Genomic DNA, 13,715 nt, shown 5'->3' with positions numbered 1-13,715 from the left:
TTTTTTGTTTTTAAACAGAAGTATTGAGAAATTTTAAATGGCCCAATATGCTCATCACCCTGATAAATGAACGGATAGGGGTGCCTGGGTGGCTCAGTCATTAAGTGTGCCCCTGTAGTGTTAACTTTTAAAATAGCATATCAAAGTGATACATGCTGTTCTTTAAACTTGTGTGAAAATTTTCTTAATAAAAAATTAAGGGTTAGGAATAAATAACACTCGAAAAAAAACAAGCATGCAAAATCTCTGCCCCACTGGGGCACAAAACTATCCTCTGTATTTACAGATATCTAATGATACAGCTGCAAAGTATATAAAGCAGAAATGGTTCAGCTGGTTAAGTGTCTGACTGGCTCACATGATCTCAGAGTTGTGAGATGGAGCCCTCCTCCTACCACATTACTTTGCAATGATACCTGCAACTTAAAATATTTGACAGGGAATACAAGCAGGGGGAGTGGGAGAGAGAAGCTGAGCAGTATGTATGCCATAATGTCAATAAGTGTATAGGTTGGTACATCAATTCACCGTTAAGCTACACTCATCCACATCAGGTGTTAAAAACAGCACCATGGGATCATAACCTGAGTGTTGCGCCCTTAACTACATTTCTCTAAGTCCTATGGTTTCCCTCGCATACTTTTGCATTATCATGATTTTAGGTGTTAGTGAATGAAAGCTTGTCTGCTCTTCTACACACACACACAGAGACACATGATGGGTCTATCCTCGAACTCATTCCTTCTAATCTTCAATTTGTGGTGCTTCAGCATGTAGGCCTGTCTTGCTGTTTTAGGGTCAGGCTTAACACGGAATCCCAAGAGGGCCACCTGCAGCCACAGAACCATCTGCATGTGAATAACTAGAAGTCCCTACTCCGGTCACTTAAGGCACCCATACCTCATGAACTTCTGGTTCTGGCTTCTGCTCGGAATCGAGCCAGTATTTGTTCAGTAGGCAAAGCAAGTCTCAGCCAAAAGAAAGAACAGCATGAAGGAGGTCGGGAAATGCATTTTGCAGGTGCTCACACTCCAGCCCCGTGACCAAGAAAGGCTTGGTAAGAAGGGCTTATGGGTGCCTGGCTGGCTCAGAACAGCATATGACTAGATCTCAGAGTCCTGAGTTCAGTCTCCATGATGGGCATAAAGCTTGGTTAAAAAAAGATTTAAAAAGAAAAAGGGCTCAGACCTCACAGATAGCTTCTAGGAAATGCACACTGCATACCTTAACTTTAGGTAGGGTGGCAATGGCTGGTTGTAGGACTAGGGGGTCAGAGGAGGCCGAAGGATAGGGAGGAGAGGGTGTCGGCAGCCTCAGCCTGAGGTTGTAGACTTAGCAGGTGGCTGAGACTGCACCACAGACACATGGTGTAGAGGGAAGGCGCCATTTGAAATGCCCAAATCCTGAGTAGGGAGCTGTTGATGGGGTGTGGTGGAGATGGGGTGTGTCTGTGGTTACTGTCGGGCGCTTGCACCCTCAATCCCATCACTATAAAGTTGATGGGCCCAACCACAAACAACCCGGTTCATACACTACAGTGTCACTCACTGGTGGGTGGGCCCGGCTCCACCCAACTCTGGGCTTTTACTGGTCAAACAAAAAAACCGAGTGCGATAACTAGCAAACTCCTTCGGATTGGTTGATTCCTGCGAGCTCTCAAGTCAATCAAAGTAGAATGTACCTCACTTCTTTCAGTTCGCCGGCTCCCCGGGGAGCCATGTTAGGTAACAGATGAAAGCCACGCCACTATTCTGAGATCTCCACACAATAACATCCCCTGCTTTTCTCTGCCGCCGCCGGCTTCAACAAACGTCATTTCAATGAATGAAAATGCGCTATTTTTTTGTCTACAAAGCAAGTTGTTTAACTGATAAAATGTGAGAAGTGTGCGTTTAGGCGGTGAGGCGCGAAGCTGGCGAGGAGATGTGCTGTTCTGCCCGCCAATCCTCTAAACCAGCGAAGATTCAGGACTCACTCCCACTGTTCAGGGAGCGCCCATCTCGGGTTTCCCGCAGCCGAAGGGAGTTTGAGTGACTTTTGGCCCCTCGCGGCCCCTGTAGCGTCCCTAGTTACTGTGCCCCTAGTAACCGCCCGCCCCAATCCAGGAGCCGCTGGCAGGCCTGAGTCGGCTCCAGCTCCCCCGCCCCGGGCCAGCGCGGGCGCTCAGGCCTCGGCGGCGCAATGATGGCCGCCTCGCCTCGAGCGGCGAAGCTGGAGGCCTCCAGTCTCCAAACTCCGGAAAATCCCAGCATCGGAGCGCAGGTCGCCCAGAATGAACGCGAAGACCCTTCGGAGGCCCTGGTGGCGGCGGCGGCAGCCTTAGAGGAGGAAGAAGGCGACGAAGAGGAGAAGGCGGTGCTGCCGGCGCCGGCGGGGGTAATGCAGGGGCGGGACGGAGGCTGGGGCTGGTTGTCCGCAAGGCGCGGTCTGAGGGCTGGTCTGCGTCCCCGCTGCGCTGAGGGACCGGCTGGGAAATGGGCTGCCCTGTCCATCTCCGCCCTACCCAGTAAACCTGGCCCACCAGGTTTCTCTCTGCCCCAATGGAAGACAACTCAAAACGCAGGCGTTGGAAAAATCTTTTAATTTTCAACAAAGAGATTGTAAAAATTTCTTGGAGAGCATTTCTAGAGAGTATAAGGTACAGAAGTTTACTCCTTTTGCTTCAGCATCTGTTGGAAGTAGCTGTTGCTTTTTTCTTTTCAACTTGGGAAAAACTGATGTACCCCGTAGTGGATAACCCATAAAACTCAGGTGAATCAGATGTGCTGTCGGGTGTGTTTTATTGTCACTTTAAGGTCTTGGTTATTAGTGCATTTTAATACATTGTCATGAGAGGTGGTGTTTAAAATCATTTAAGAGTTCAGTGGGCAGTTAGATACACAGATTAAAGTTAGGCATCCAGAGAAGTAAATTACTGAGGTTCCAGTTTCCTAAACGACTCTTCAGGGTAAGAAAGCCTTTTCACTGATCAATTTTCAGTGTCAAATATGTCGTGAACACCTGCCCATCAAGTAGAGGGCTGAGTCTGCCATCTACTCTATTCATTTAAAAAGATGGGAACATTGAATTTTAACTAGCAGTGTGCAGGTATAAATCTCCTTACCCCCAGTTAAGATTCTTAATACCATTTGTCCAAAGCTTCTCAGATACAAAACCATTATGGCCTATGGCTAATAAAATCACTGGATATTTTGGAATTCTAACCTGTTTACACTAAAACTGTTAATGAGAAAGTCTGTAGCAACCCTTTTATGGTCACAACTTCACCAAGAGACAAACTCCCTGAGGTCCTCCAGAGTAAGGCAGATTGAGACCCTGAACATGAACCAGGGTGAGAGTCCTGAGAACAGTTTCATTCATGATAAAGCTTCCCACAGCACAAATCTCAGTACCCAACAAAGGAGGCAAAGTGATAGAGGAAAAAAATTTGAATGGAGGAAGAGGATTGGGAATCCTGGATAGGATCCGTTCTCTGCCATTTCCTAGGTGCTCTAAAATGTAACTTTCTTCAATCTCAGTTTCCTTAAATGTGAAAGAACTGTAATAAATGTCTCTCTTGTCTCACTGGGATATTAGGAGAACCAAATGAGTAGATTTGTGTCATATCTAAAGAGCAGTTTATATAAATTCGTAACAATAATAACTGCCAGTGATTTGAACAGCTCACCCGAAGATTAAATCTGGCTTTGCTGTGCTAGAGGAGTGCGTCATTTCTGTAGTGGCAGGCATACTTCCAGAGTGCCCTGCGAAACTGCACATTTGTATTAGAAATTTAGTACCTTAGGAGGGATTAGTTTATCTAATAAGCTAATTTTAAAGGGACAGGATCCTACCAAGCAAACAGAAAAGGGAGCTAAGTCTTATGGGTTTGACACTGTTCTAAGACTACCACACTTGGAGGATCCAAAAGCAAACCTGGATGAGCTGTGCATAGACCCGATAGAGGGTACCGGTTGGAGGAAGAAGCCCTGAAAAGGCAGGAATGAGTTCAGGAGCCAAGCTTGTGTTCTGCAAAGTAGGAAGCTCAGATACTATGTGCGCCACGCAAGACTGATTAGAGGGGTGCCTGAGTGGCTCAGTTGGTTAAGTGTCCAACTCCTGATTTCCGCTCAGGCCTTGATCTCAGGGTTGTGATTTCAGGCCCTGTGCTGGCTCCACACTGGGCTCCATGCCGGGCTCCATGCTGGTCATGGAACCTAATTTTTAAAAAAGACTGATTAGAGAACCAGTTGTCACAGTAGGTTCCTTTCAGTCCTTTGCTTTGCCAAAACCACCCTCCCTCTCCCTCCCCCACACACCCCTTGCAGGACTCTGAGCCCATATTGGGTTCTGAGGCATGTTCCTTGAATCTAGCCTCAGTTGAAGATAGCACTCCATAGGCCTTGTTATGTGGTTGATGATGACATGGGTAAAGCAGTATTCTTTAATTCACTGTTAAAGTTTCACCACTTTCCTAATGAAGTGACCTTTTTCAACAAATATCCAGCAGTTATTAAGAGCTGATTACTTCATTCAGTTGTGAGTGAAGCAGGCATAGAGCACATTGTCACAAAGCTTCCAGTCTGGTGGGGAAGTTAGATAATACAAAATGAATAGTGACTATAATATAATATATTAGATATATATCTAATATATCCAATATATATTATAAATATATTATATATAATTATATATAAGCATATATATAATATATCCAATATATATTGGATATATTAGATATATAATAGATGATTATAAGATGATAAATGCTGGGAAAGAAATGAACAGACTTCTGTGATTAAAAAAAGTAGCTAGGAACCTATTTAAATGAATTAAATTTGAAGATGATATCTGGTAGATGAGAAAGAGCAACCATTTGAAGACTAGGGGTAGAAAAAGTATTCTAAGCAGAGGGAATGGCATATGCAGAGGCCCTAAGATAGGAAGAGAAAGAGTTTTGTGTGATTGAGGGTCTGAAAAGAGAGGAGGAAGGGAAGAAGATGAGGTTGGAGAGGTGAGCTGGGCCTGAACATTCAGGGCCTTTTGGGCCAAGATAAAGAGTTTATGTTTATTTTTGGTACAGGTACAACAGGAGGTCCTTGAAGACTTTTCAGAGATCAGACGTGTTTCTGTTTACATTTTTAAAAGACGATTGATAGCTCTCTGGAGAATGATTGGAGGCTTTGACAAAACAGAAGTAAGGAAATTGGTTGCAGTGACTCAGGGGCCAGTGGTGATGGCTTGATCCTAGTCCAGGAGAGGTGGCAAGAAGTGGACAGATTTCTTTAGAATGGATAAGATTTACTGTTAGATTGGATGCGAAAGCCAAGGAAGAAGAAGAAATGAAGAATATTCACTCCCAGGCTTCTGGTTTGACCAGCTGTATGAAAAGTAGTGCCATTTACTGAATTGGGGATAACTAGGGGAAGAATAGGTTTACAAGCTGGGTAGGATTTGGGGTCTGAGGTTTTGTTTGTTTGTTTGTTTGTTTAAGATTTTATTTATTTATTTGACAAAGAACGATCACAAGTAGGCAGAGAGAGAGAGAGAAGCAGGCTCCCTGCTGAGTAAAGAAGCTGATGCGGGGCTCGATCCCAGGACCCTGAGATCACGACCTGAGCCGAAGACAGCAGCTTAACCCACTGAGCCACCCAGGCACCTCTGGTTTTTGTTTTTGTTTTGTTTTTTTCTTTTAAAGATTTATTTATTTTAGAGAGAGAGAGCATGAGCAGCAGGGGCAGAGGAAGAGGGAGAGAGAATCTCAACCAGACTCTGTGCTGAGCACGAAGCTGAAGCAGGGCTTGATCTCATGACCCTGAGCTCACAATCCTGAGATCAGCACTTGGGCCAAAACAAGAGTCAGATGCTCAACAGACTGTGTCACCCAGGCACCCCAGGATTTCAGTTTTGTTTTGTTTTTGTTTTAAGATTTTATTTATTTATTTGACAGAGAGAGATCACAAGGAGGCAGAGAGGCAGGCAGAGAGAGTGGGGGAAACAGGCTCCTCGCTGAGCAGGGAACCCGATGTGGGGCTCAATCCCAGGACCCTGAGATCATGACCTGAGCTGAAGGCAGAGGCTTAATCCACTGAGCCACCTAGGTGCCCCCAGGATTTCAGTTTTGAACATGATAAATTTGAGATGCCTGTGAAACTACCAAGTAGGAATATGTAGAAAGCAGTTGGGCCTATGAAACCATAGTCCTGTGGGGTCTGGACAGTAGACTTCTGTCTGGGAGTTTCCAGCCTTTTTAAGACAATGGGAATGAACGAAGTCATTTAGGGACAGAATTTAGAGAAAGAAGAGAAAGGGTCTACCATAGAACTCTGAAGAACCTAGCCTTGAAGGGGTATCTGGCTGGCTCCGTAGGCGGAGCATGGGACTCTTTATCTCAGGGTCCTGAGTTCAGGCACCATGTTGGGTGTGGAACCTACTTAAAAATATATGTATTTTTAAAAAGGGGGCACCTGGGGGGCTCAGTCGTTAAGTGTCTGCCTTCAGCTTAGGTCATGATCCCAGGGTTCTGGGATCGAGCCCCACTTCGGGCTCCTTGCTCAGCAGGAAGCCTGCTTCTCCCTTTCTCCCTCCTGCTGCTTGTGTTCCCTCTCTTGCTGTGTCTCTCTCTGTCAAATAAGTAAAAAAAAAAAATCTTAAAAAAAAAAAAAAGGTCCCTGAGTGGCTCAGTCAGTAGAGTGTCAGACTCGGTTTCAGCTCAGGTCAGGTCATGATCTCAGCGTTGTGAGATCAAGCCGCCTTTCCCCCGTCCAGCTCCACATTCAGCAGGGAATCTGCTTGAGATTCTCTCCTCCCCCTGCTCCCCGCTCCCTACCCCCCACACTCACAGTTTCTCTCTCTCAAATGAATAAATCTTAAAAGAAAAAAAAAAAAGAAAAGTAAAGAAAAAGGGAACAGAAGAGATTAAGAACCAGCTACAGTGGTAGAAGAAGTGGGAAAGTTTCCCATTCATTGGTTTTAGTGATGAAAAAAAGAGTTAAATGCTGTTAAGAAAAGGAATATTTCATCTCAGAAACAGGAGAGAAGGAGAGAAAGGGTGCAAAAGTAGGCAGTTCTGTAGATGGGAATATGAGTGAACTTCCCTCTGATGGTTTCTATTTTCTTAAAGATATGAAAGAGTTCTCATGGTAATTGGGGGTGGGTGTGGGAGCAGGTAGAAGTGCAGAGGAAAGTGAGAGCCACCGAGTCACCTTCCAAAAGGAATGGGGGAAGTGCTAGGCAGACCAAGTATCCATTAGAAATTGTTCAGTTTTGGGGCACTTGAGTGGTTTGGTTGGTTAAGCACCTGCCTTCAGCTCAGGTCATGATCCCAGGATTCTGGGATCAAGCCCGGCTTTGAGTTTCCTGTTCAGTGGGGAGTCTTTTTCTCCCTTTCCCTCTGCCCCTCTGCCAGCTTATGCTCATTCTCTCAAATAATAAAATCTTAAAAAAAAAAAAAAAAAAAAAAAAAGAAGAAATTGTTCAGTTTTGGGGGATAGCAGATTCCCCCCTCTTTTTTTAAATTTATGTATTTATTTGAAAGAGAGAGAGAGAGTGAGTGGAGAGAGAGGCAGAGGGAGAGAAAGACTCTAAAGCCAGCTTTGCACTGAGCTGGGAGTCTGACGCAGTGCTCGATCTCACAAGCCTGAATCAGGACCTGAGCCAAAATCAGCAGTCAGACACTCCATCGACTGAGCTACCAAGGCACCCCAGAAATTGCTCAGTTTTTAATTTAGTATCAATATTCACAAAATATTCTTTTTATTTTATTTTATTTTTAAATTTAATTTATTTAATTTTAAGTAGGCTTCACACCCAAAATGGGCTTGAACTCATGACCCCGAGATCAAGACCTGAGCTGAGACCAAGAGTCAAATGCTTAACCAGCTGAGCTCCCAGCCACCCCTTTTTTTTAAGTTATATTTTAATTGTGGAAATAATATATGAACATATTTTCCTTTTAAATATCAAATGTTGGGGCTCCTGGGTGGCTCAGAGGGTTAAAGCCTCTGCCTTCAGCTCAAGTCATGATCCCAGGGTCCTGGGATCGAGCTCCGCATCGGGCTCTCTCCTTGGTGGGGAGCCTGCTTCCTCCTCTCTCTCTCTGTCTGCCTCTCTGCCTACTTGTGATCTCTCTCTGTCGAATGAATAAATAAAATCTTTTAAATAAATAAATAAATAAATAAATAAATAAATAAATATCAAATGTTGCAAGGGCGCCTGGCTGACTCAGTCAGTAGAGCATGTGACTCTTGATCTCAGGATTGTGAGTTTGAGCCCATTTGGGGTATAGAGATTACTTAAAATTACTTAAAAATAAAATCTTAAAAAATTTCAAATGCTTCAAATAAGCCACAGGCCCTTTTACCACTTCTCACCCCAGAAAGAAAATCTGCCTCCCCCACATCGGTAGCCACTCTTTTGCCAATATATAGTCTTCTAGGCATTTTTCTGTTTCCTGTGTACATAGTATTTTAATGTATGGTCACATTTTATTTATTTGTTTGTTTGTTTGTTTATAAAGATTTTATTTATTTATTTATTTGTCAGAGAGAGAGAGAGAACATGTGTGCACAAGCAGGCAGAGTGGCAGGCAGAGGCAGAGAGAGAGAAGCAGGCTCCCCAGCGAGCAAGGAGCCTGATGCAGGACTCGATTCCAGGACCCTGGGATCATGACCTGAGCCAAAGGCAGTGTCTCAACCGACTGAGCCACCCAGGCATCCCGGTCACATTTTATATATACATATTTTTTTGCAGCTGCTGTTTTCTCTTACATTTATTGGGGTTTTATCCATGTTAGTATATATAAATCTACCTTATTCCTTAGAAATCTTTTCAATGCAAAGAAGTTTTTTTGGTTTTTAAGATTTTATTTATTTATTTGACAGAGAGAGAGAGTGAGCAAGCACAGAAGCAGGGGAACAACAGGCAGAGGGACAGGGAGAAGCAGGCTCCCTGTTGAGCAAGGAGGTGGAAGCGGGTCTCAATCCGAGGACCGCGGGATCATGACCTGAGCTAAAGGCAGACACTTAACCAACTGAGTCACCCCAGCGCTCCGCAAAGAAGTTTTTAAATAAAAATTCCAGAACTGTGGATGATACTACATAGGCTAGAACACAAATAATTATGAGTGCTTGTTACTGATGAAGCAACATGTGCTAGAAGGAGTCATTATCTAAATGGGTCAAGCCAATTAGGGAAGATTATCCTCTAATCCGGTGGGTACATGCACAACATTCCATAGATAGCTGAAGAATTAATTAAAGGGAAAGGGTACTATTTTAGGTTTTTGGAAAATAATGTCCTCAGCCTATGTTATTTGGATTTACTGAATATTTTTTTCTGTGTGGAGATAATTAAAGATGAAATTAGAATTGGAGGGGCACCTGGGTGGCTCAGTGGGTTATAGCCTCTGCCTTTGGCTCAGGTCATAATCCCAGGGTTCTGGGATCGAACCCTGCATCGGGCTTTCTCCTTGGTGGGGAGCCTGCTTCCTCCTCTCTCTCTGCCTGCCTCTCTGCCTACTTGTGATCTCTGCCTGTCAAATAGATAAATAAAATCTTAAAAAAAAAAAAAAAGAAATTAGAATTGGAAGTTGCTTATTAACCATTCACCTGTTTAAGATAAAACACTGTGAGGTCAGTTTATCTGAAAAATTAGAAGTATTAAGCTGAAATGGAATGGATACTGTGCAAAAATCAGCACCTAAGTAAAGTTTGTGAGACCTTTGCCTCTCATCAGAAGCTATGTATCCTTCTATAATTTTTCAAACAGTTTTTCGGGCCCAAATACATTTTATCCTTTTTGTGAAAATGACTGTTATAAGGCCTCCTTTTAAGGGATGTTGTAGAAGAATGAATGAAGAGTGCACGGATGCTTTTGCCAAAAACAGTTCTTTGGAATATCCTCTTGGTTTTTATTGTAGTTTTTGGTAAATAAGCACTTTCCTTAATATTGAGTAGAATATAGGTATTTAGGGCAGCCAGTATTTCTTCAAAAGATTCAGTCCTCTGGGAGGGAATACTTTTCTTCTTCTGCATGTGGAAACTTAATAATTTTTAGCTTACATTCATTCATCCAACAAATATTTCCCGAGTATCTGCCACTGGCCAAGAACTTTCTAGGCACTGGGAACACAGCCATAAACAAAGCAAAACAAATCCTTGTCTTTGTGATGCTTCCTTTTTGGTAGGGACAGACACACAATACACAAAGTCATGTAGAATGTCAGTTGGTGGTGAGTATGAAAAAAATTAAGCAGAAAAGGGAGGCTGACAATGAGTGGGGAAGAGGTTGTAATTTCAAATAGGGTAGTTAGTGAAGACCTTGTTGAGATGACATTTCATTAAGATCTGAAGGACTGAACAAGTGGGCCATGCAAATATCTGGAGGAAGAGCATCCCAGGGAAAGGGAACAGCAAGTGCAAGTCCTGAGGTGATTTTCCTGATTCTGTGAACATTGGAAAAACTACAAACTGAAATCAACTACTGCTACTAAAATGAACTACTGCTGCTGCCCAAGGGAAGAACCGTTGCTGGGGAGGCTCAAGCAGACAGAGAACTAACAGGAAGGTATAAAAGTCCCTTCCTCTCCATCCATGCAGTTTCCCTCTAGTGTTATTTTAGCAGAGTCCAGCAGGGAACAGCTGGCAAAGCAGAAACACTGCAGAATCCCATCCCTAGCATCACATAACAGGGGCTAGAAGGGTGGCATTGAAGCCAAGAGACAGTAGTTTAACACCTGACACACCTACTTTATGTGTCATAAAATTAATGTTCACAAGGTAAGTGCCCATGTCACATGGCTAAGAAGTGCAGAACTTAGGCTTAAATGAAAATTCTAACACCATGCCTGTAATCTTTCTCCCAAGCCATGACAGCACTCCAAACTGAAAAGTTACTTAGCTTCCATATGGGTGTTTCTTATTGAAAGGTTATGAGGTTATAAGGAAGGTAAAACCAGTTAACCAGTGAGTGGTTGGGAGCCAGAAGTTAGATGAGAAATGGGAACCACTTCCTGCTTCCTCCCCCAAATTGCTTTATGCATTTTACTCGCCTCTTATCCTGCAACTTTGTGCACCTTCCTCCCCACCATATTGTCCACCCCTGCTGCTTTTACTAATGTCATTCAGCTTCATCTGGAAGTTTATCTGGAGTACCCTTTTCCTTTTGCCCCCTTCGTTCTCTCTGAACCCCCAGATTCTTCCATTTTTTGACTCATCTCAAATATCACCTCCTCCAGGAAGCCTTCCTTTATCTTCCAAACTCAAATCAAACTAAAGCTCTTTTTGTTTGAATATCCTTATCACTTGGTCTTTGTATCTCTCATGACCACTTTTTCCTTCATCTCAGTCCTCCTCTCCCTGCTTATTTACATGTTGGTGTTTGCAAGCGTTTCCACCTTCAGGTTTTTGTCTCTCATTACTCCATTCTCCCTAGTCAACCTTATCCACATCCAAAGCTGTACCTGTCACTTCTGCGTGCACTGGTACCTGCCATATCTCCCTCTCCAGCCCAGCCTTATTACTAGCTCTCCACATACATTCTCCCCCTCCCCTCCCCATTTCCTGGACCTCTAGCTGCCCCTACTATCCCTTCAAACTCAGTGTGTCCTAAGAAATTAGTTTCCTTTCCGCTTTTATACACTTTTCCGCTGTATTCCCTATATTGATGCATGGCAGCACCATCTACCTAGACAGACAGCACTCAGAACAGAAATCTTTTTACTCTCTTGCCCACAGCCCAGGTCATTATCAAGTTGAAACTTCAGCCTCCTTAGTCTCCCAAGGCAGCCTCCTTTCTTTTGTTCCTGGCACTGCTCCCTTCATTTTGCCCATAAGATATCTAACTCAGACCTGTCTAACGCAGACCATTAACTACTGCCAAACTTACCTTTCTTCCCTCTCTCCTACTTGCTACAAGAAGATTCCTTCTGAGCATTACCATATCACTCCTCTGCTCACATCCTTCAATGTTCCTGTTGGCTATGGCCTGAGCTCTTGGTTAGGGCTCTTGACTTACCTTTATCACCTTGTTTCCCACCCTCTTCTCGGTTCCATATACCCTGTACCCCACCGCCACTCAGACTACCTCTCTCTGAGCACATAATGCCTGTTCTGCTTGAGGCCAGAAAAACCCTCCTGCCCTTGAGAGGAGTGTGGTATGCTTTTGGAGACTAACAGATTTGGGATTGAATACTAGCTCTGCTTCTTATAAGCTGTGTGACTGCAGACAGGTCACCTAACTCTTCTGAGCCTCAGTTTCCTTGAGATCGCACTACCTACTAGTTGCATTGTCATGAAGTAACATGATGAATGTTCTAGCACTGTGCCTCAGATTTCTTTGTTTTTCACCACTTCCTTGATTTGGCACACTCCTCACCCATCCTTATGTCTCCAGTCTGGCTCATCTCTCTAAATTCTGCCTCCTCTTTCTCCCTGGTTAGAATTAGCCATTCTTTCTGAGTTCTCATGGTGTCTTATATCATGACATACATGGTCACTCATCTATCTCCCTGTTTAGCCGGGAGCAGCTTGTGGTCAGGAGTCAGGAGTTCTGTCTTATTCAAAGTCTACTATTGATTTATTTACATGTCCTCTGCTAAACTAGCTGGAAGCTTCTGGAAGGTAGAGTTTTTATCTGATTTGTATCTTTCAGGAGCCAGCTGAATGCTGGATGTCTCTAAATATTTAATGGATGAGGAAGTTAACAAAGTTCTTATACCCACAGCTAAGAAAGTAATGGTGAGGAACACATACAGAAACAACAGAAGAATCAGAAAAATTTTTTATTTGAGTTGTAGGACATATATAAAGCAATTCTCTGAGTCACAAATTTGTTGGTAATAAATTTCTGCATACAAGTTCTTTTGAGGAAAACTTGTTTTCCTTCATTTGCTTTCTTTAAGTTACAACACTTTCCTCTTGTATACTCTTTTTAGTCTGTTAAAAAACAAAAACACCACACCTTTAAGTATTTGTATACAGATGATATTCTGAGTTTTCCTATTAAGAGAAACTTCTCAATTTTATTTTCTAGAGTGTTACCAGATTGTTATATATTTATAATTTTCTATGGCAAGTAAGCTTTTCTCATTTTGAGTCTATTTCAGGCAGTAGGTTAAATTTAAAACCATGATCAGCAGCCTTTTATGCACCCCATCATAAATAATTTAAACTGTTTCTCAACTGAGAAACTATTAAGATTTTTTTTATTTATGGAGAAAATGAGATTTTACCTCCTTAGTTTTTCAGTTAAAGAACTTTGAAAGGAGGGCACGTGGGTGGCTCACATGGTTAAGTGTCTGCCTTTGGCTTAGGTTGTGATCTGCAGGTCCTGGGATTGAGCCCCACATCGGGCTCCCAGCTTACCAGGGAGTCTGCTTCTCCTTCTGCCTCTGCCTCTCCCTCTGTTCTCTCTCACTCTCTCTCTAATGAATAAGTAAAATCTTAAATTAAAAAAAAAAAAGAACTTTGAAAGGTATGTGGAAGGAGTGAGGGAGGAAGATAGACCCTTTTAGGCATGGCCTGTCTATAACATAGCTGTACTGTGTGCAGTCTCTGTACTGTACTACTCTTGTTCTCTTGTCACCCTCAAAGTTTCTGTCACCCATGGGAGCTGTTGGCTCTTGTTGCCACAGAAGTGGCTTTTCTGGGGCGCCTGGGTGGCTCAGTGGTTAAAGCCTCTGCCTTCGGCTCAGGTCATGATCTCAGGGTCCTGGGATCAAGTCCCGCATCGGGCTC

At 43.4% G+C, this 13,715-nt stretch overlaps 1 protein-coding gene across 2 annotated transcripts in view; it reads left to right on the top strand.

Annotated features, from left to right (window-relative positions):
- Positions 1-2,170: 2,170 nt before the first annotated feature.
- Positions 2,171-13,715, top strand: part of LOC111148036 (family with sequence similarity 161 member A) — a 26,956-nt gene continuing 15,411 nt past the window's right edge. Inside the window, exon 1 of one of the 2 annotated variants that reach the window (XM_022504396.1) lies at positions 2,171-2,376. In XM_022504396.1, coding sequence (XP_022360104.1) covers positions 2,182-2,376 — 195 coding nt within the window. In that variant the 5' untranslated portion in view covers positions 2,171-2,181. The remainder of the gene's footprint in view (positions 2,377-13,715) is intronic. The other variant, XM_022504397.1, reaches the window with a different exon arrangement.

The sequence above is a fragment of the Enhydra lutris genome, unplaced genomic scaffold (assembly GCF_002288905.1).
Source record: "Enhydra lutris kenyoni isolate GAN:26980312 unplaced genomic scaffold, ASM228890v2 scaffoldscaffold18, whole genome shotgun sequence".
Lineage (NCBI taxonomy): Eukaryota > Metazoa > Chordata > Mammalia > Carnivora > Mustelidae > Enhydra > Enhydra lutris.
This window is presented reverse-complemented; position numbering and strand designations above follow the sequence as displayed.